Raw genomic sequence first — 23,555 nt, forward strand, 5'->3', positions numbered from 1 at the left:
ATCTAGGTAGAGTGGACCAGATGAGGCACTCACCAATTAGGAAGGAGACGGAGGGGTGGACTCTGTCACTTAAAGGGTCAAGTACTCTTATATATGACCTTGTGTCTGAGGAAGGTGGTACCACTGTAGCAATATTATTTCCAGGGCCATGAATGAGTTCATTCAAAAGAACTGCTAACTTCAATATCTGCTCTGTAACAAAAAAAAGTCCTTGGGTTCCCTACATCTATGATTTAAGGCAGACATTCGCCATCTGCCATTGTTTTTGAGAGGTCTTGAAGAGAGAGGGCCTACAGAGTGACTCCCCCCAGACAAAAGCAGGATGGAAAATACCTTATTTGGTCAAGTCCTCTGGAAAATCACTATTTTCTGCATGTTATCCAACAAATATTTATTTCAATTCAATAAGCATTTATAAAGCGCCTGCTTTGTATAAGGCACGTATGCTTGGTGCTAAGGATAGAAAGATAAAATGAAAAATATCCCTTGCCCTCAAGGAGTTTATATTTTACTGTTATATTTTACAGCATAGAAACAGGTAAGTATAAACATGACTCTTAGAGGAGGGAGAAAGCAGTGATAAGTGGGGTTGGTTCCATGATTCTTGAAGGGAGATGGAATTCTGAAAGCTAGAGATGAAGAGAGTAATTTCAGGCTAAGGTGGTCAGTCTTTACAAATGCACAGAGGTTGGAGATAGAGCATGAAGTTAGGAAAATAACAATCAGACTAGTTTGAGTGGGATACAAGGAAGATAAAGAGAAGAAATGTGTTAAAAAAAAAAAGTTCTGACCATTTTTATTTCTTGGTGTGATTGAGGAAAGTGCTAGTGTGAACCTCATGTGGGGAAGGACCTTTTGCCCACTCTATCCACCTAGGGCAAACATCTTTCCATGACCACATGTTGGAGCTGTTTTTCGATTTCTGTTGTGTTTCTTCTTTATTGCTCTGAATTGAAGGAGTTTTGGAGGTGGCTAAGATGTTGTCAGCTTTTTAGGTTGGAAAAGTGATTTCCAAGAGGTCTAGTAATTGGAGTCCAAACCAGTGTTTGCTGGAAGCTTAGCACTAGGTGTGTCCATGGCCCTGAGATGTCTGCTTGAGTCAGAAGATCAGCAGATCAACACTGAGACTTCTGTGTCTGGCAAACAAGGAGCAAACCTATCTATCATTTGGATGGAATTCAGTGGGGGTATTTTCTTTGTAGTAATGATTTTAAATCAACTCTACTTTCTCCAAAAGACCAAGTTGATAGAGGAAGAATCTGTCCCTGGTATTGGGGAGAAATGCTTTGTAACTTCTTTTGTTGCTTTATCTTTTCAGCAAACATACCTCCGAAACATATAAAACAAAGCAAAACATAATTGTAAAGCCTGAAACGGTAGACTAGAGCCAAATTATGGAGAACTTTAAAGGCTAAGATGAATTTACATTTTATTCTAGAGAAAATGAGGAGTCACTAAAGGTAGTAGAACAAGGGTGACATGTCATGAGGACCTTTGACTTCAGCTGGTGATTTGGGCTTCTATCTGGAGAATCGATGAGAGAAGGGAAAGACTGGATGGAGTCTAATTAGGAGATCATTGCAATAGTTCAGGCAAGAAGTGATAAAGGCTTGAACTAGAGGGTTGTGGATCTCAATTAAGGGACTATTCCCGTATTCCAAAGAGACATTTTGGGGAGCAGTGTTTTATCCCAGAAATATGGTAGATATTGGTAGAAAGACTACTAATTCTGAAGACAGAGGATCTGCATAAGCCTGTGCCTATCACTTACTATCATGAGACCAGTTTCATTGTAAATTATCTTATACTCTTCAGTCCCTTGCCCCTTTTCCTATTGCTGTTTACACATCTTTCTAAAGCCAGTATCTATAATATTCCCACCATCTGCTTAACAGGTGAAGGATGTGACCAAACTTTGATAATCAGATCCACTTCAAATTAATGTTATCTCATCTCAACTGTATACTCACTACAACAAGGCAATCTTCTTATTTCTCCCTAACCGCTATCCTACTTAGTATGGTGCCAGGTTTTTGCAAAGATCTTCTTTTCTCCTCATGCCTCTAACACAATCACTCCTCCATATCCTCTCAGCTGAGGACCTTGCCTCACAGTTCATGAAAAAATTGAGGTCATCTTTGAAAGTTTGATCCTATTCCCTCCAGTAGACTGTCCTCACTACAACCCTGCCTATTGTGGTAATTTGCAATGTTCCCTGTGTACTGGTTCCTTTCCTGCTACCTAACAATGTCTAAATTTCCATAATTCTTTTAAAATATCATAAGATGCTACCATCCCTGATCGTTATCAGCTTATATCTCTCCTCACCTTCCCAGTTAAATCCCCTGAAAAAAAAAAACCTTATACAATTGGTACCTCCATTTTTTTCTCTTCTCATTGTCTTCTGAACTGAAATTTGCTTTCTGATCTCAATACACTGAAACTATTCTCTCCAAAGGGTCTCATAGTTCCTTAACTCCCAAATCTAATCACCTGGTTTCAGTCCTCATCCTCTTTTCAACATTTTACATTATTAACTATATTATCTTGGGTACTCACTCCTCCATAGATTTCATGACTCACTCTCTCTTGGTTCTTTCCTTACTTGTCTGACTGGTTCTTTCTGGTCTTCTTTTCTAGATCTTCATCCGTGCAACATCTACTAGTCAGCATCCAAGGGTCTATCTTGATCCTTCTTCTCTTTTATCCCTATATCCTCTCACTTGGTGATCTTTCCCATGGATTAAATTATCATGTCTATACTGATGACTCCCAGGTTTTGATATTCTGCCTGAATCTCTTCTCTGAGTTTAGTTGCTCATCTCCAACTGCCCATTTGACATTTCAAGTTGAATATCCTGTAAATAACTAAAATTCAATAAGACCAAAACAAAGCATGTTTTCTTTCTCTCTCAAACCACCCCTCATTTGACTTCCCTATTGCTATTGAAGCTAGGTGGTGCAGTGGATAGAGCACAGGGCCAGGAGTCAGAAGATCCAAGTTTAAATCCAGCCTCAGACAGCTACTAGCTATGGGACCCTGGGCAACCAACCTCCAGTTGCCTCAGTTCCTCATCTGAAAAATGGGGACATACTGGAGAAGGAAATGGCAAACCAAATGCCAAGAAAATCCCATGAACAAAATCCACTTCTCATTCTTTCTCATCACACATAATTGATCCATTTCCAAATCTTGTTTTCTTCCATCTCTACAACATCTCTTAAATGTCACTTTCTTTCCTCTCATAAAACTATCCCTGATCACTACCATGTGAGCAATTGAAATAGCATCAAGGTTCTCCCCTATCCAATCTATTCACCTCTCACAGCCAGAGTGATCTTTTCTAAAGTTCATCTGACCATGTAACCTCCCCCACTTGCACCCAATAATCTCCAGTGGCCTTATTTATCTTTAGGATCAAATGTAAAGTCCTTTCTGTGGCATTCTAAAATCTTTACCACCTGCCATATTCCTACCATTCCAGCCTCCTCCTACTTAATTTACTCACCTGCTCAAGGCCTATGGTGCAGACATAATGGTTGATTCCTATTTCTCACAAGTTAAACTCCATTTCTTATCTCATTGCAATGACTGCATATTTCTGGGACACTCTTCATCCTCTCCTCTAGCTTCTAGAATCCCTGACTTCTTTCAGCTCAAGTCCTACCTTTTCTAGGATGTCTTCCCCAGTCTGTTCACCCACCTATCCTCCCCCAGCTGCTCATACTTTCTCCACTGGGATTACCTTTCATCTACTTTGTCTTGAATATACTCATATAAATATATATGCTGTCTCCCTTATTAAAATTTAAATTCTTTTAGATATACTGAAGCTCATGAAAGAGACTCAGGCTGAAAATGTAGATCTGGGAATCATTTCTTAGTGATGCTAATTGAAAGATTAGCATGGGAGAGATCACCAAGAGGGCAGGGACCAGTTTCACATTTTCTTTGTCCACTCAGCAATTAGCACAGTCTGTGCTAATTTATGCAAATTTACAATTTACACATTGTAAACAGTGAATAAATGATTATTGATTGATTACTTGATTTATTGATCTTGGGCAAGTTACCTAATTCTTCTGAGCCTCAGTTTCCATATCAGTAGTGGGAAGGTTGGGGTAGAAATGGCCTCCATGGTTCCTTCAAGCTCTAAATATCTGATCACCCATTTTTCAATGTAGGAACAATAATCAGTATTTTTATAGAAAAGATATTCTCTTTATGCTCTAGAGTAGGAATCATCAAATTATAATCAATGGGTCAGATCTATCCCACTGCCTGTTTTTATATGACCTGAGAGCTAAGAATAGTTTTACATTTTAAAATAAGGCTTTATTTAAAAGTGTTTAAAAAAAACCACCTATTCTGAACTTACAGGTGATAAAAAAGGTCACAGGTGGGGTAGTAGCTTACCCACCTCTGCTCTATAGTCTTCAATTCATTATCATCATGGATTCTTTTTTTTTTTTAATTTCTGTCCTTTTTGCCAGCTAGCCCTAGGCTAACATGATCAGTCATGCCATTCTGATGGATTATCTTGATTTTGCTTAATATCCTGAAAGTTCCTCTGTTCCTCCTTTGAGCATTTTTCAAATCCTGGTTCACTCTTTATAGAGTTCTGCCATCATTTCCCCAGTTTTGGCAAAATGAACCCTTGACCAAAGCATGGGTTTAGCTTGTGTCAGGGATTTTATCTATTTAGTTAAACTTTTTTGACTATGAGGCTCATGCCTTTTCATTTCTCACATGGCTATATCTAGACTTCTCTGATTCCACCAAGCTCCTTGAAGTTCATTATTGGGATAACCTTATTATCCTTTAAGACTGGCATTGGTATTAAAGCTCATCACTCCTCTCTGCCTCTTTGATTGGAGGATGTGGCCATGAACTCCAAATTTCCATTTAAAGAGAGATGTCAGCTCAGAAATCTACTCATTTTTAGTCCATTTGTACTACCTTGAGATTTCTTTGACTGACTTCTCCACCATTGGGTACATCCCCCACCCTCCTTTCAACTTTTTTTTATGTTTTGTCTTTCTCCAGCAGATTGTAAACTCTTTAGAACAGGGACTGACTTTTTTTGTATCCTCCAGTACTTAGCACAGTGCCTGACTCATTGTCATTCCTATATTGTCATGAAATAGAATTGTTGATGGAATACTAATATGTCTGTGATTCTTCTATTTTCCTCCCATATATTTATATATATGTATATATGTGTATATAATATATATATTGGGTTTTGATATCATAATCACTCATGAATATACCCCCACCCTTCCTAGTAGCCCTTCTCCTATATAAAAGAAAAAAATGCTAAGCAAACTGTCATGGCAATCACATCTCACAGCATATGTAGCATTCTATATCAATGTCCCCAAAGCTCTCTAGTGAATGGAAGAGATACACTTTTTTTCATTTCTTCTCTAGGATTAGGATTATTGTTATATGCCATTTAGTTCCATTTTTCTTTTTCTTTTTGTTTACATTGCTTAGGTTGTTGTATAAATTATTTTCTTGGTTCTACATACTTTACATCAGGTCTTACAAGTTTTCCCATGTTTCTTTGAATTCATCATATTTGTTATTTCTTGCAGCAGTACTAACATTCTATTGCATTCATATCCCATAATTTGTTTAGCCATCCTCCAAATGATACATGCCCCCAAAGTGCTTCTGTGAATATTTTAATAAATATGGGATTTTTCTTTTGACCTTGACTTTTTTGGGGTTTATGTCTAAAATTATAGCGATATACTTTTGGATTTTGATATTTTAGTCACTTTTCTTTTGCATTCTAAATTATTTTCCAGAATAGTGGGACCAATTCACAGAATCCACCAACAATGTATTTATTAGTTTGCTTATCTCCATGCTATGCCACGACATGTATCCCCTTCTTATGTACTCCCCCTTTTCCAGTTACAGCTGTAAGAATAGCAATGAAATCAATACTATTATTTCTGGAAAGAACATGTCAGATTTCTGTCATTTGTCCTGTAACTCCAATCAACCTTCTATGTGACCTTCCTCTCCAAAGCACCCTGGCCACCACTTCTCCATGTGTGTTGTCTTCCTCTATTAAAATGAGGTCCTTGAAAGCAAGGACTATTCTGACTGCTTGCATCTGTATCCCCAATACTTAGCAGAATAGTTGGCATATAGTAAGTACTTAATAATTTTATTTATTAATTCATTCATTTATTCATTATTCCCATAGCCCTTTTACCAATGATTGGCCATTTTTTGGTAATGTTGGCCCATTTGCTTAGTGTGAGATGAAATCTCAAAATTGTTTTAATTTGACTCTTTCCCTCTTACTAATATTCAAAATAATCTTTCATAGGAATGTTAACAGTTTACAGTTCTACTTTAAGAACTCTTCATAGCCTTCGACCTCTTAATTATTGGCAATTGGCTCTTGGTTTCACATAGGGATGGGGACTAGAACCTAGATTCTAGAACTAGAAATGGCTTTCATTGGTGCAGGTGAGGTGCATTCATTCCCAGGTAAGGGAAATTCCTCCACCAATGCAGGTTGATACTTTCTCTGCACTTTATTGCCTTAGGGAATTGCCTAGAGAGAGGTTAAACAACTTTCCCAGAATCATTTATCTAGGGTGATCTGGAGGTGTGCCTTGAAAAATAGTCTTTATTTTGGGACTACCTTTATCCATTTTCCCATGCTACTTCTTAGATTTTTTGTTAATTCTTGCTACATGTCAAATTCCAGGATGCTTCTAAGAATGAAGAGAGGATAGAATTGACCATGGGCAGAAAAACAAAGAGCAGGTAGAATTTGCAGAGAGGCAAATATCACTGTAGCAGAAACAAAATTCGGTGGACTAACTTAGGAAGTAGCAGGTTCCTTCTCTTTGAAGAATTTCAAGTGGAGGCTGAATACTTACTTTTAATTCATATCAAGAAGGAGATTTTTGGTTAGTTAGGGGTAGGATTTGTTAGCTTGTTGTAGCAGTAAGCACCCCAGCATCCCCAGGGTGGCTGCCAACACAGGTTCAATTTATCAGAAGATATGCATTACTCTATAGACATAAAATTAAAATCAAGAAATTTTATTTGTTGCTGGTGAGGATTAGATCAAGAGAATAAAAGAAGGGGTGTGGCCAATGTTTGTTATTCTTTAACTCTCAACTTTGGCGAGTCTTATTTTCCTACTAGAATATAAACCAATTGAGGTAATAAATTCTCTCTTATTCTTCATATGTAAAGAAATACAAATCTATTTTCCTCAGGAAAATGAAGGTATTGGAACTCACTGACTTTGATCATCTCTTCCACCTCTGGATCAATGAATTTGAGGAGGGATCATGTGATTTTCCAAAAAATCAAATGAATTCCTCCTTTGTAGGACTTCAAAGTTCTTCATAACTTGTTCCCTCCCTCCTCCCCCACTTTCCAGTCTTCACTCCCTCAGGTACTCTGTGATCTGAATATAATATCTCCTAATTATGGGTGTTTTCACTGATTGTTTCCCTCTCCTCTACCTCCCATGCATGGAATTCTCTTCTTCCCTATCTCTGTCTCTTGACTTTTCTGGCTTCCTTCAAGTCCCACATAAAATCCCATCTTTTAAGAAAGGCTTTTCTTATCACCTTTAATTCTAGGGCCTTCTTTTCATTGATTATTTCAAATATATTATATATTTAGCTTGTTTGTACATAGTTGTTTGTCCATTGTCCCCCCACTCCCCACCCAAATTAGAAGGTGAGTTCTTCAAGAGCAGGGTCTTGTATTTCCAGCACTTAGAAGTTCTTGGTTTAATAAATGTTCACTGATTGACTGACAAGTCACTACAGGGATCAAGAAAGAATTCAAATGTAAGACATGGCACCTGAGTTTGGCTTTGAAGGACACTATGAATATTATAAGACAGAAAGGAGGAGTGGATTCATTCCAGACCCAGGAGAGACTATGTGCAAAGTCACTGATACAGGAGATGGAATGTGATGTCAAGCTAGTTGCAATGACAAATACAGTGAAGAGAAGTAGAGGAAACAAAAATGGAAAGGTATGTAACAGCCAATTTGTAGGGGGGGGTGTTAATGGTGGACTGAGAATTTTGTACTTTATCCTAGAGAAAACAGAGAATTCAAAGTGAAGTAGCAATATGGTCATCTTTGTGTTTGAGGGATATCAGCTTGGCAGCTGGGTAGAGAATGAATTGGAGAGGGAAGAGTGAGAGCGGGGAGACCAATTAAGAAGCTATTGCAATAGTCTAGGTGAGAGGTGATGAGAGTCTGAACTGCAATAGGGCTGGTGTGAGCCAATGAATACTTGAAAGTTCGCTGGCCAGTCACTCAATTTCCCATGAGACTCCTCTAAGACCCCTGGTAGGACAGGAACAAAGTAGAGAAACATCAAAAAGAAATTCTAACTTAAAATTGTATACACACAGAACCTTAGCCCTCCCTAGATGTCCATGCTATCTGGTGAGGGTTTTAGTTAATAACAACAAACTTTTTTTTTTAAGGACTGATAGGGAGAATGGTTATGAACATCACAAACTTCAATCTTACATTGCTTTCAATGTGGGGAGGGGGGGAATCAAAACATATTGAGGAAAAGAGTTATTAAAAAGTTTAGTCATAGTCACAACCATAGGGAAGTGGCAGCAGAAGATCATTTCTTTTTCACAAATTCACAGACAAAGTACATGCTGAGGTTGCACTCTGTGTCATTCCAGTGTCCAGAGCTCAGCATCTCCACACAGTCCTCGTGGCCATAGGGGTCGCTGGGCTCACCCTCCTTCCAGTTGCTGTAGTTCTGTAGTGGAGTGTTGTCTGTGAACACGTACTGCCCTTCCCTCTCTAGGTCATTCACCCCAATGAACACCCTGAAGAAGCCGCTGTCTGAGACATATTTAGCGATCACTTGATTGGACTGCTCATCCTTGGGCATGGCTAGCATTCCTCCACGGATTCGGCAGTGGGTAAGTGACTCCCTGTAGCTCTTCTCCTCTTGTACAATGTAATAGAATTTTTCATCTGTTTCCTTAATCCCAGCTATGACTTTGGAGGGAAGAAAACACAAACAAGCTTACTCATATTGACAAGGAATAACAACAAATAACACAAATGATAATAATAAAATATTGATAGTGGAAATTTTGCTCAGCTCGGACTTTGCTAATTCAATTTAAAAAAGTAAGCACAACCCTACTTTGTTTTTGTTTTTCCTTTCATTGCTTCCTACTGAGCATTCTAGCTACAGACTCTTCCATTAAGCCTTTCATCTATAAGCCCTCCCACCCAGTATTCCAGTTGTGAGCTAAACAATAGAATGCAGTGAAGCACATAGTTGATCACCTGGTGTGTCCACTTCTGCCCAGACACAATAATATGTCTGGATTTAGGCAAGCCATGAGCATGCACTTGGAAAGTACTATTCCCTTTCAATCCAGACATTTTCTAACTTGCTTTGTTAATGTTATTGCTGTTGCTACTATCCCTCCCAAGACCTGAAGATACAAGTTAAATACAAGCAAAATATCATGAAGAGAGAAACCGAACAGAGCCGATCCATATCTGAAGTGGAAATGCAACAGACAAGCAAAAACAATATTAACTCTTCACTTAACTAAATTCTCTCAACTTCCCTTCTCTCATCACCTTATTTTAAGTTTATGAAGAAGGGGGTCATCAGGGAATATCTTGGGCAAATTCCTATCTATATAATCAATTGAATTAATGTCATGGTCCAAATTATACCCCATTGCACAAAACCATAGGATTGTAGGATTCAGAACTGGAATGACCTATTGGGTATCAAATGAGGTAATATGTATAAATTTCAAATGCTGAAGTTTTTTATAAATGTCAACTATTTTTATTATCATTTTCTATCAGTATAACTGCTAGGTGGTGCAGTGGATACAACAATAGGCTAGTAATCAGAAAGATTCATCTTCATGAGTTCAAATCTGGCCTCAGAAACTTACTAGGTGTGTGACCCTGGACAAGTTACTTAATCCTGTTTGCCTCAGTTTCCTTATCTGTAAAATGAAATGGAGAAGGAAATGGCAAACTTCTATAGTATCTTTGCTAAGAAAATCCCAAAACAGGGTCATGAAGGATCAGACATGACTGAAATTACTCAACAATAACATCAATATAAAGTTGGAAGCTTGTAACAAAGTTGTTATCCTGGTTTTCCCCCCCCTCATAGATATTATAATATGATTCTATTGCATTTTGAACTGAATCCTCTGCAGCGCATAAATTCCTGCTCTTTTAAAAGTTAGGCATGTAAAAGAAGCTCATTAATGTGTCCAGTCCACTAGGGAACAATTAGTGGGTTATAAATTTAATAGTTCCTCTGTTAGTATCTACCTTGATGTCAGGAGCTACTACTGTACTCTCAAGAACAATAGAAGCCATTGTTCTGTCCTTTAATAAAGTACCTTGGAAGTTGTAGTCGGGAGTGGGGGGAAGAAGGAAGGAGGCAATAATTATCCCCATAATAAGGCATAAAATATTTAAGAGACTTGCCAAAGGCCAGACAACTAGTGCCTACTAGAGCTGAACTCAAGGTCCAAATTTCCTGATTTCTGGATCTCCAGCTCTCTATACACTTAAGAAGGCTTTTTCAGACCTTTTCATAGAACTATGATGGTCTATGATAACTTTATTAAGGTATTTCACAAATGATATTAGTCCTCAGGTGATTTTGTATGATTATTGATGACTTTAAGTTTCATAGAGAAGAATATTTATGAGTCCACTCCCTTCCTATTTGATCCATATTTGAGTCAAATTAAAGTCATGTCTTTACCTTGTAGCATTGCGTTATCTTTCAAGGTTCAATTGGTGGCTGTGCCAAAAAGAGGCCAAAGATGAAAATTTATGTTACTTGATTTATCCTTACCCAGGCAGAGAGTATCATAAAAAGTAAAGACAAATATTTGATTATATTTTCCACAGCCTCCAGCCCCTAACTTCACTATTCCAATATTTATTATTATCCAATTATTACTATTATTTTAATACTTTTGAAAATTTTCATTATAATCATATCAAATTATTATTCCCTACCTTCATCTCTTTAGAATCCTTAATTTCTTTTGTCATTCAGCTAAGGTACTGCTTCCTACAAGAAGCCTTCTCTGATCACCTAATTATTAGTGGTCTCTAAACTATTTTATATTTATTTCCATGCATATTATATCATCCAGTAAGAAAATTCCTTAAGACTTTCAAGGGGAGGCACTTTTTTAGGGCTGTATCCCAAAGAGCTCATAAAGAAGGGGAAAGGACCTACATGTATAAAAATATTTATAACAGCTCTTTTTGTGATGGCAAAGAATTGGAAATTGAGATTGTCCATCAATTGGAAATTGGCTGACCAAGTTATGGTATAAGAATGTAATGGAATACTGTTATACTATAAGAAATGACAAGGAGGCTAGTTTTAGAAAAACCTGGAAAGATTGATATGAACTCACGTAGAGTGAAATGAGCAGATCCAGGAGAAAATTATACAGAGTAACAGCAACATTATGTGACAATCAACTATGATAGACTTAGCTCTCCTCAGCAATACCATGATCCAAGACAATTCCAAAAGGCTTATGCTGGAAAATGCTATCCACATCCAGAGAAATAACTATGGAGTCTTAATGCATATTGAAGCACACTTTTTTCTGCCTTCATTGTTTTCCTCTTTTATTCTATTTCTTCTTCAACATGTTTGCACATGGATAACATATCAGATTTCTTCTTTTTTTTGGGGGGGAAGAAGGGGGAAGGTAGGGCAATTGGGGTTAAGTGACTTGCCCAAGGGTCACATGGCTAGTTTGTGTGTGTGTGTGTGTGTGTGTGTGTGTGTGTGTGTGTGTGTGAAGTATCTGCGTTCAGATTTGAACTCAGGTCCTCCTTATTCCAGAGCCTGTGCTCTATTCACTGCACCACCTAGATGCCCCCCTCATGTCAGATTTCTTGCCATCTTGGGGAGGGGAGAGGGTGAAATATTTGGAACTCAGAATCTTATAAAAATGAATATTGAAAACTATCTTTGCATGTAATTGAAAAAAATTAAATGGTATTAAAAAAGAATAGGTAGTTGTTTTTCATTTTTGTCTTCCTGTCTTCCACATAATAAGTGTTTTGCATCAGATTGCATGCTGCCATGGGGGTTGGAGGGGAGGAGAGAGAATGGGAGAAAATTTGGAATTCAAGGTATTGTGGAACTGAATGTTGTAAACTAAATGTAGATAAACAAATTTGATAAAATAAAATTTAAAAGAAAAAAAATGTTTGTTGAAATAAATTCAGTTCTCCAAGGATCCACGATCTCATCCACAAATGATTCCTTTCATTGTTATGGATTGTGACCCCTTCTTCACGTTGGTGTCTTTCTATGACCAAGAAATTTCATTACCTGTTGGCAAAATGCTAGTGATAAGCCTCCCCAAACTTAACTGCACTGATTCTTGGACAACAGACAGCACCAGTCAATTCTTTTCAATTCAACAAATATTTATTAAGTACCTCTTATGTACCAGGAACTACCCTAAGCACTGGGAATACAAATATGAAAAAAAAAAAGAAAGACAGACCTTGACCTTAATAAGTTTATAATCTAATCAGGGAAAATGATATACCAAAGTAAACTGGAAATGGATGGGGTAATAGATGAGGGGGCAGTCACCAGGACTTTTATTACCTTTGGGTTGCTTTAATTGTTAGGAAATTGTTCCTGGTATTAAGTCTGAATACACCTTTTTTATTTAAAATTTTTTAAATTATGGTTTTTTTCCTAATTTATTTTTTAAATTTTATTTATTTATTTTTAGTTTACAACATTCACTTTTATAATGTGCATGAGCTTTTTGCAGCTTCCATTCTGATAGACAATTCTGGTACTTCATAATGCTATGGAGATAGCATTGGATCCTCTAAGGTCATTCCTGTGGACCAAAAATCTGGCAGGTTTTATCAAAATAGAAAGGGTTTGAGGATGGAACCAGGAGGGGATTACATCAGAGAAATAGCCTAGTGAGACTCAGAAACTTAAAACCACAACACCTGCCATCAATTGTTGAATTTATTTTGGACACAACAGTTCATGAGGCATCTACCAACAGAAGGGCCAGGATGTACACTGATGGAGGGAATTCCCATATCCCTGGTGAAATAATGGATCTTCTAAAATTGTAAAAATAAATTCTAATATTTCGATGATAATAGCTGCCATAGCTACTACCCAATAAGCCTTAGTAGGGCACCATAGAAGAAGAGTGTCCTTTGTGATCCAGACTGAGTTCATTCTGGGGGCATTAGTTTAGAAGGGGGCCACGCTGACAAAAAATGCATACAGAATTTAGCCTTTTACTACTGTCATAAAAACAAAACCATGACACAGGAGAATTTTGAAGACCTCAGTAGGGATACTCAAAGATTTGCTTAATTACTAAGTCATTGAGTTGAATGTATTCAGGCCACTTCCAACTTTTATGGCCTGTATAGCAAATAGGCAATAAAGTATGGCATAATTTGAATGCATTCAAAAGTCCATAAAACACTCACCATTTTTGACAAATTTCATGGACGTCTTGAGTCGTGCAACACTAATATCTAGCTGTCCAACAACTTTACGATATCTTCCACAATCACAGACAGTACCTAAGTAATTTACAGGGAATCATGAATAAACTGGAAGGAGAAAATGTACATATTCAGGCAGAACTGCTTTATATGAACTTTATTTCATTTAAGATTTACAACAACCCAATAGCTAGGTTCCATGGGAATTATAACTCACATTTTACAGTTGAGAAAACAAATAACTTACTCCTGGTCAAGTAGTTACCAGGTGATTCCACTTTCAACCTTCTTTCCACTACTCCCTCTCTTAATCTCTATTGCCTTCCATTACCTCTTGAGGCAGCCCATTTTATTTTTGGCCAGCTCCAATTTTTGGAAGCTTTTCAGTAGATTGAATGTAAATCCTCTTGCCTGCTTTTAGTTATTCCCTGTGTGGCCAAGAAGAACAAATCTAAACCCTTTTCCCATTTGTCAGCCTTCCAAATAGTTGAAGAAAGATAACATGCTTCACCTAAGTCCTCTCTTCTTGGTTATAAATATCCCAAGTTTGGTTTTCTCCCTTCCAGATAATATTTATATATGAGTCCTCTCACCATCTGCATTTGTTGCTTTCTAGATTTAGGTAAGTTTGTCAATGTTCTTCCTAAGATGTGATTGTGGTGTAACTACAGCAAAGAACACATGGACTATTTAGTCCTTTCATTCTGAACATTATGTTTCTATCAATTTACTGAAAATTCCATCAGCTTTTTGACAGTCATATCACACTGATGACTTGTACTGGGTTTGTATTGTCACAAGAAGCCCCTAGTGTAGCTCACTGTTGCCTAGATAGGCTTTCTATACTTTTGCAATTCATTTTCTTTTAACCTAAGCATAGATCTTTGTGCTTAGCTTGCCTATCTGTGATCTTATAAGACTCAGCCCAATAATTCATAAGAATTTTTTAACCTGTTGAGAAATTGGAGGGGGGGGTATTCTAACTCTGTGTTAGCTGTCTCTTCTAGATTTGTGCCATCTGTGAGTCCAGTAAGGAAGACATCTCTATCTTCATCAAAGTCATTGACACAATACTAAACATCTGAACAAAATGCAAAATTCTTATCCAATTTAGCCTTCACCCAAATTTCTAAATTGTTCCTAGAATTTACATAGAGCATTTCCTTGATCAGGAGAAGTCACTCATCTCAAAATACAGATTTAAGTTTTAATAGCTCAAAACTGCATTGAGACTTTTGGGACACCCTTTATGTCATTGTCACTGTTGTTCAGTACTGTCCGATTCTTCGTGACCTCATGGATCATAGCATGTCTATACTGTTCAGGGGGTTTTCTTGGCAAGAATACTGGAGTGTTTGTCATTTCTTTTTTTTTCTTTTTTTTTAAACAAGTTTTGGCCTGGTTTATTAAAGTATACTTTTAGAACATGAGCCACTCCCCAATTGATAAATGGTCAAAGGATATGAACACGCAGTTCTCAGAAGATGAAATTAAAGATATCTATAAGCATATGAAAAAATGTTCTAAATAACTATTGATTAGAGAAATGCAAATCAAAACAACTCTGAGGTACCACATCTCACCAGCCAGATTGGCTAAGATGACAAAACAGGAAAATGATAAATGCTTGAGAAGATGTGGAAAAATTTGGAACACTAATGCATTGATGGTGGAATTGTGAACTGATCCAACTATTCTAGAGGGCAATCTGGAACTATGTCCAAAGGGCTATAAATAAGTGCATACCCTTTGATCCAGCAATACAACTTCTAGGGTTATATCCCAAAGAGATCAGAGAAGTGGGGGAAGGACCCATATGTACAAAAATATTTATAGTGGCTCTTTTTGTGGTGACAAAGAATTGGAAATCAAAGGGATGCCCATCAATTGGGGAATGATTGAACAAGTTGTGGTATATGAATGTAATGGAATACTACTGTGCTATTATAAGAAATGAGGAGCAGATGGACTTCATAATAACCTGGAGAGACTTATATAAACTGATGCTGAGTGAGAAGAGCAGAACCAGGAGAAATCTGTACACAATCACAGACACAACATATGTGTGATGACTAACTTCAATAGACTGGACTCCTCTCAACAATGCAAGGTTATAAGGCAACTCCAAAAGACTCATGATTGAAAGAGATATCCACATTCAGAGAAAGAGATGCGGAGACTGAATGCTGTTTGAAACAAACTATTTGCTGTGTTTCTTTTTCTTGGTTTGTTTTGCTTCCTCTTTCCTCAGTGATCATCCCATCAGTTATAATCCTTCTTTACAACCTGACTAATGATTAATGTGAAGGTATTTGTATATCCTATATTTGAGTGCATGCTACCATGACAGGGCCGTGGGAAGGGAAGAAGAAGGAGAGGGAGAAAATTTGAAACTCAAGGGACTGGGGAACTGAATGTTGTCAACTAAAAGTAAACAAACAAATCAATTTTAAAAAAATTAAAAAAAATAAATTTAATTTAAAAATAAAGTATACTTTTACATGGTTTACTTTTCACTGGTCTGTTCCATCATACTTCTAATGATATCAGAATCACCTGGATCAATGATAGCCAATGTACATACTCTGTAGTACTTCCTACATGCTATACCCATGTTATGTCAATACAATGGCAATTGTATTGATGTATTGTAGTGATGTATGCCAGTTTTTGCCAACATAGTGTAATATTCGATCTCTGATTTCCTTAAGGCTGGGCAGTTGTTAGCTAAGATGGCCAATTTGGCTTTCCCTTGTCTGATCATTTTCAGGGTCTGTTTGTAGCCTAGCAGGTATTTACTGCTTTTCATGACCAACGGAAGCCTCGAGTTGATAGACTCTAGCATCTTTTTTCATCTTCTTTGCAGTCACCATCTTCCTATCTGCAGTGTGGGAGGACCCTCAGCCAGAGACCTGCTTAGTGTTTGTCATTTCCTTCTCAATTGGATTAAGGCAAATAGATGTTAAGTGACTTGCCTAAGGTCACACAGCTAGTTAGTATGTGGGACTAAATTTGAACTTGTCTTCCTGACCCCAGGCCTAGCATTCTATCTGCTGAGCCACCTAATTGCATAACTTTTATATCATAGGGTGGCCTTAATTAAGATTTTAGTAAAATTGTGCCTTTTTGCATGGTGTTTAAGGATCTTGAGAATGTGTAATTCTTTAGGCAGTCAGGTCGAATGGATTGTAAACTGTCTGCCATTTATTTTTTCTCTATCCTGTCTCTCTCACAGGAACCTCAAACCTTTGTTCCTAGGCATAGGGGAAAGTCTGTTAATCTTTCTTTAAAAAATATTTACTTTGTCTTCATCAACAGTGCTAACCACAGGCATATGCTAGTATGGGTGTTTTTATTGAGAATACAGTTAGGAAAAGGCAAATGATAAAAGAGAGTGGAGTTACACTGAGACATTTCACCATCAGTACTGTCTCTGGCTAGGGGACATGTTGGGGGTAGGTAGCTAAAGACGAAACTAGAGAAAGTGATAAATACTTATGTGAAAATTTTCAGAGCAAAAAACCCACCAATATACCCATCTACCAGTAACTCAAGTGTAGGGTAATGGGGTCAAATTAGAGTATTTGAACTTCTGCAAAAGAAGGAATGGTCAGGGAAAGAAATCTTTGTGGAATAAAAAGTATTTTAGAGCTGTCAAGGCTCTCAGAGTTCAACTTGTCCTCTGAGGTTCTTTTTACTCTAGTTTCATGATTCTATAATTCTTCCATTCACCTCACTAAAAAAAATTCCCTTATCTTGCCTTCTATGAGACCAATGATCCTCAATTTTTTGGTTTAATGAACCTGACACTTCCATATCTCCAATTTTTCCTACATCCACCTGTCTCATCACAACCTCATCTCCTATCCTGTTCCTTCACAACTCTGCTTTCTGTTAGGTAACAGGCAGCAGTAATATCAAACCAGGAAGAAAATATGACCCTGGCATGTCAAATAATTTAATAATTCACAGGCTGGATTAGTGACAGAGTGTGACTTGTAGTGGCTCATACTGATTCCCAGTCTAATATCCTTTACATTAACTATCTCAAACTTGAGGGAATTTCAATGAGTACATTTGGCTGTTTGAAGGATTTTCAATTAGATGACTTAAAAAAAATTTATTTTGGAGAGGGGAAGCAAGGCAATCGGGGTTAAATAACTTGCCCAAGGTCACACAGGTAGTAAGAGTTGAGTGTCTGAGACTGCATTTAAACCCATTTAAACTGACTTCAGGGTTGGTACTCTGTTCACTGAACCACCTAGCTGCCCCTTTGGCTTTTTACAAAAAAAGGGGAAGCAAGGCAATCGGGGTTAAATAACTTGCCCAAGGTCACACAGGTAGTAAGAGTTGAGTGTCTGAGACTGCATTTAAATCCAGGTCCTCCTGACTTCAGGGTTGGTACTCTGTTCACTGAACCACCTAGCTGCCCCTTTGGCAGGAGAAGAGAGACTAATGTCGTAGAGGCAAAAATGATTGGCTAAAATAATCTGCTAGTTTCTTTTATTAATGCCCCCCAGGTAACCCAGATAATTAAATACTGTCTTTAGATAACATGTTTTCATTATTCTCCCATGAGAAGGAAAAGATGAAGTTAAACTGAAGAAATACAAATACCTTTTCTTAAAAATATCCTCAATGAGTTTGCCCCCTCTCAGTAGGAGAGCTTTGAAAAAAGTGGGAAAGTCCTGAAGGATAAGATAAATAAAAGATTGATTTAAGCAGCTTTCAATTCACACTTACAAAAGAACTGGCAGGGCTTGAAGCCAAAAAGACCTGGGTTCAAATCCCATCTTCATCAAATACAGGGTGTCTATAAGTAAGTTGGATTTCAGTGTGTGTGCAAGGTGGATTTTGTTATTCTTTTTTAGATAATATTTTTCAAGATCCATGGCCATAGCAATCTCTATTTCCCAAGCTCATGACTTGAAAACATTTCTGCCATGTTTGTGCAGTATTATATATTGATGAATAATATAAACATTTGTGTTTAAGATTGTAAATATCCACTGTGACTGTGCAGCGAGATATAATGGTGAGATGATATATACTTGTGAGGCTGTTGTTGGCAATACGCCTTCTTTGTCTGTTGTTCCATAAAGCAAGTGGGCACTGGCCAGTGAGTGGGGAACCCATAGGGATTTGGGGTTTGGGTAATTCATAGAAGAATGGATGTACCTGCTTCAATTGGCCCCCACTGAGGCTTTATGGGGACTTAGGGGGGTGCACAGGCTGGAATGCTATACCATCTCGATTGACCCCATCAAGGCAGAGGGATAGTAGCCCCTCCCTTTTCACTGGCCCCTGCAAGAAGGGTGATTAGGGAATGATTTAGGAATTAGTGCTCCTAATAGCTTCCTTTTTAGAAATCTAACCTAGAATAAAGTTAAGAATATTAACCCCTTCAAAGCTGTCTTCCTGTCTGCCCAGGTCAGGAGTGAACCTGTTGGAGAATGGAATATAAAATCTCCTGTGTGCTATTTGTGAAACAGTGTGTGACTGGGGCAAATCACTTAATGAGTTCAATCTGCAATGGTAAAAGTCATTTCTTCAAATAAAAGGTCTCTCCTTCAATGAAATCACAGGTATAGTCTCTATACCCTAAAAGTCTGGTGGGTCTTTGGATGAAAGTCATTGAGGAATGTAAGGCAAACCCAGCAAAGCACTGATAGAATACTGTGGCACTCACCACCTCCACTTCAATATCTTTGTCCAGATAACCAAGTCTGCTTCTCTGGTGTGTCTGAGAGAGCCTCTCTGACAGTTTACTTGACAGGTGTGGATTGCACAGTCCTATTTCACTAGTGCCTGGAAAATCACCTAAGAGGAAGTCCCCATTTCTCCCACTGGCTTATTAAAACTTGAGGAAACCTAAAGAAAGTATTACTATTAGGGGAATACTGATTTGTCTTTTTTCTTTTTTTTTTCAAAAATTATATTTGTTAATGAATAATTGGTGTCAATCTGAGAGATTCTGTAAAGTTGGTGAGAATGAAGAGAAAGTGAAATATAACATACCTGCTCTGCCCTTTCCCCCTGAGGCACCAGGCAAGCCTTTTTGTCCTTTGTCACCTACATGAAAATGAAACAAAATCCAAAACCGAGTGAACAAAGTAGTCACTGATTATTACAAGACAACCAATGAAGAAAAGGAAAGGACATATTTAAGAAGTCAATTAATTTCTTGGGTCTGTATTCTTGTATCAATCCTGGACTATGGTGTGTCCATGTGCAACCAGTCAAGCATTTTGCTATATATTTGCTCTGCACATGTAGTGTAAGGAAGATGGGAAAGGGACTGGCTGGACACTTCATAGCTCTACTGCTTACATTTCTGCAGATACCAGTGCTAAGGGTCGTGTGAACTCTACAGTCTGTTAAGATTCAAAAAAGGACCAACATTTTCTCAGTGAGGATCAATGAGTGATTTGTGGTCCAGAATTCCACCTGCTTTAAGGCACCAATGAATCCATTAGAGCCTGGGTTTTTCTGGGTATGGCCTTGCCTTTGAGAACTACAAATACTCTCTGGAATTTTATGTTATAACCTAAGCCAGTGAAATTGGCCTGGCCAAAAGCAAGATCCTCGCATCTTGAGATTTTCTTTTATTCCTACTCTGTAAATGGGGAAGGATGGTTCAGGAGCTAGTGTGAATTACAGGCAGTCCCAGTGCAATGGATAGAGAGACCATCTTAGAGCAAGAAATACCTGGGTTCAAGGCCCATACCTGAAACATTCTGACTGTGCTTCTAAGCAAGTCACTGAACTGCCCAGCACAGTCAGCAACTCTCTAAGACTCTAAGTTACAGGGAAAAGAATCAAACTGCACTGGTAGAGGAAAATGTTTTTATATTAGAATTCTCTGGATCAATGAAATCACAGGTCCAGTCCCTATCTCAGTATGAATTGAAATGTCTAAAAAAACTTAGTAACAATAAAGGGCGATGCAGATGCAAGTGATTAATGCAAGCTGTCACTAATGAATGAAAGGCAAAAATATTGAACATAATATCCAAGGACTCAACTAACATTACTGTTTCTTTTTTCTATTTTGTTAATTATATTTAATGCTTAAAATTTTTGAATTCCAAATTCTTTCTCCCTCCAGTCCCTCCCCCACCCATTGAGAAGGCAAGTAATATGATATTAATTATACATGTAAAACCATGCAAAAATATTTCCATATTAGTCATGACACACAAAAGCAAGAAAAAAAGTGAAAATATATACTTCAACTTGCTCTTGGAATTCTTTAGCTCTTCCTCTGGAATTTTCATCATTCAGAATTGTCTTGAGTTATTGTATTGATCAGAGTAACTAAGTCTTTCACAGTTGATCATCATTACAATATTGTTGTTACTGTGTACAATGATATCCTGGTTCTGTTCACTTCATTCTACATCAGTTCACATAGGTCTTCCCAGCTTTTTCTGAAACTATCCCCCTTGTAATTTCTTATAGCACAATCATATTCTATCAAAATCATATACAACTTGTTCATCCCTTCCCCAATTGATGGGTAGCCCCTCAATCTCCAATTCTTTACCACCAACAATACTACTCTTTTAAAATTTTACTTCTTGTTTTAAAATCACATTCATTTCCTGAATATAATTTTCATTCAGTGACTCTACTTTTATTTTAAAAAGACTAAAAAATTCTCTTTTTTAAGTAGTATAGCAATATTAACAATTTACATTAACTGTATCTAACCATAAGCATGGTATCTTACATCTATGGTCCCTAGCCTCTGCAATGAAAGTAGGGAGGTATTGTCACTATCTTTAAAACTACTAAATATGCCATGACCTTTGGAGTTCCATGTCCAATGTCAGGGTTGAACTGAACCCAACCTTTTAATTTTGCTCAAGTGCTGTCTTCTTAATGTGAAATTTCAATTTATGTATTACTTATGCTAATATGTATTTATGGATTGTCTCTCTAGCACTGTTAGGCGCCACCGACAATGCAAAAGAAATAGGTGAGGCGGGGGCAGCTAGGTGGCGCAGTGAATAGAGCACTGGCCCTGGGGTCAGGAGGACCTGGGTTCAAATCTGACCTTAGACACAACACAAAAAACTAGCCATGTGACCTTGGGCAAGTCACTTAACCCCAATTGCCCTTCAAAAAGCAGAAAGAAAGAAAGAAAAAGAGAAAGAAAGAAAGGAAGGAAGGAAGAGAGAGAGAGAAAGAGAGAAAGAAAGAGAGAGAGAAAAAGAAAAAGAAAGAAAGAAAGAAAGAAAGAAAGAAAGAAAGAAAGAAAGAAAGAAAGAAAGAAAGAAAGAAAGAAAGAAAGAAAGAAAGAAAGAAAGAAAGAAAGAAAAGGAAAGAGAAAGAGAAAGAAAGAAAGATTAAGGCCTTCAGATTCTTACTTTGGAGACAAAACAAATACACCCAGAAGACAAGATAAATCAGAATGCATGTCACATGACAAATGAGTTGGATACATAATAAGTATAATAGGAGTATAGAGGAAGGAAAGTGTTTGAACAAATGGTTCATGAAGGAAAAGGGACTTGGAAGGTAGAATCTTACACTCAAGTGGGACTTTTTTCCAAGGCTCTGTAAGTGTTTTGATTATGGTCCCAGAATTCTTAATTTTTCTGACCTTTTCTTGTCTTGATTGATAGGCAAATTAAAGCAGAGCTGAGATTGAGAGTAATGTGTGAAGTCACTGAGTAAGTTTGTTATTAAATTAAGTATCAATTCTCTATCTTCAGAAACTCAAGCTTACGTTCTAGGGTCTTCACTTTCCTCACAGATTTCCTGAAAAATAAGCAATATTATTCCCAGATTACTGAAAAAAAAAGCAGCAGAGTGAGAGAGATCATGTGACTCTCAGTGCACTTACAAAAACCGGTGATATTTATACTGCTTTTTAGAGTTTACAAAGGACTTTTACTTACATCACCTAATGTGTCCTTTACAATATCCTGAATATCCTGTGAGATAAGTGCTACATAGATAATTTCCCCCATTTTGCAGATGAGAAAACTGATATAATTCATGGAGAGCACATGGTTTGCCCATGTTCACACATGTTACAACTAGTGATTTCAGAGGCAGGATTTGAATCTAGGAATGCTTGACTTAGAGGCAGCTTGGTTACTATGGTTATAGTCAGAAAGATTGGAGTTCAGATATGGTCCCGGATACTTACTAGTTGTATGAGCACAGGGGAGTCACTTAACTTTATTTGCCTCAGTTTTTCAACTGAAAAATGGGGATAATAATGGCACCTACTTCACAGGATTGTTGTGAAAATCAGATGAGAAAATATTTGTAAGAAGTGCTTGGCACAGTGTCTGGCACATAGTATAGGCTATATAAATGTTTATTTCTTTCCCTCTCCCACCCCTTCCCCCTCTTGACCTCTGGGTCATACAACTCCCTCTAAATCTAGCATTCCTATGCCATCCTGGATCCCCAAGGCCTATGAGAGAGAGACAGAGGAAGAGAGAGAAGAGAGTGACAGGAGATTAAGTTAAAGAAAGCATTATTTACAATAAATGATAACATTGACTTTACTGCACTATTGTGCCTATTTGCTTTAAATCACATCTCCCCACCTGTTCTCAAGATGAAATATTAATGTCCAGAAAGCTACCTTGCCATGGGAAGTGGCGATATTAAGGTCAGCCCTGAAAGGTGAGATTAATTTGAGTTAATGAAAAATTTAGGAGGGCCATGGAGAAAATGATGGTAATAAATTTCAAAGAACAGATTAAAAATGAAGTTAGTATAGGGAGGGCTAGAATAGTGTTTCTCATCCTTTTGCATTCCAGCACATACTCATAAATTTCAGTGCCATTTCTTAAAGTGATGAGTCCTGTTGCCCATTGAGGAAACCTGATGCTGGATTGGGCTGGCACAGAGGGAAGGGCCATAGCCCTTTGAAAAGCCTATGTGTGATTATTATAATAAAAAAATACAAAGAGCAGAGGAGTATAAACCCCAAAGTTGTAGTTTATTGGTTGTCGGCAGGGAAA

The 23,555-nt window shown here is 37.6% G+C and overlaps 1 protein-coding gene across 1 annotated transcript in view; it reads right to left on the bottom strand.

Annotated features, from left to right (window-relative positions):
- Window positions 1-7,061: 7,061 nt before the first annotated feature.
- COLEC10 (collectin subfamily member 10) overlaps window positions 7,062-23,555 on the bottom strand; it is a 65,406-nt gene continuing 48,912 nt past the window's right edge. Inside the window, exons 4-6 of the mRNA XM_069080940.1 lie at window positions 19,585-19,638; window positions 13,549-13,644; window positions 7,062-9,033 (exon numbers count right to left, since the gene is read on the bottom strand). Of these exons, the coding sequence (XP_068937041.1) occupies window positions 8,645-9,033; window positions 13,549-13,644; window positions 19,585-19,638 (539 nt within the window). The 3' untranslated portion in view covers window positions 7,062-8,644. The remainder of the gene's footprint in view (window positions 9,034-13,548; window positions 13,645-19,584; window positions 19,639-23,555) is intronic.

This window comes from Petaurus breviceps, unplaced genomic scaffold (genome assembly GCF_028583685.1).
Source record: "Petaurus breviceps papuanus isolate PSGF00001 unplaced genomic scaffold, PetGlider_PUasm1.0 98, whole genome shotgun sequence".
In the NCBI taxonomy this organism is placed as follows: Eukaryota; Metazoa; Chordata; class Mammalia; order Diprotodontia; family Petauridae; genus Petaurus; species Petaurus breviceps.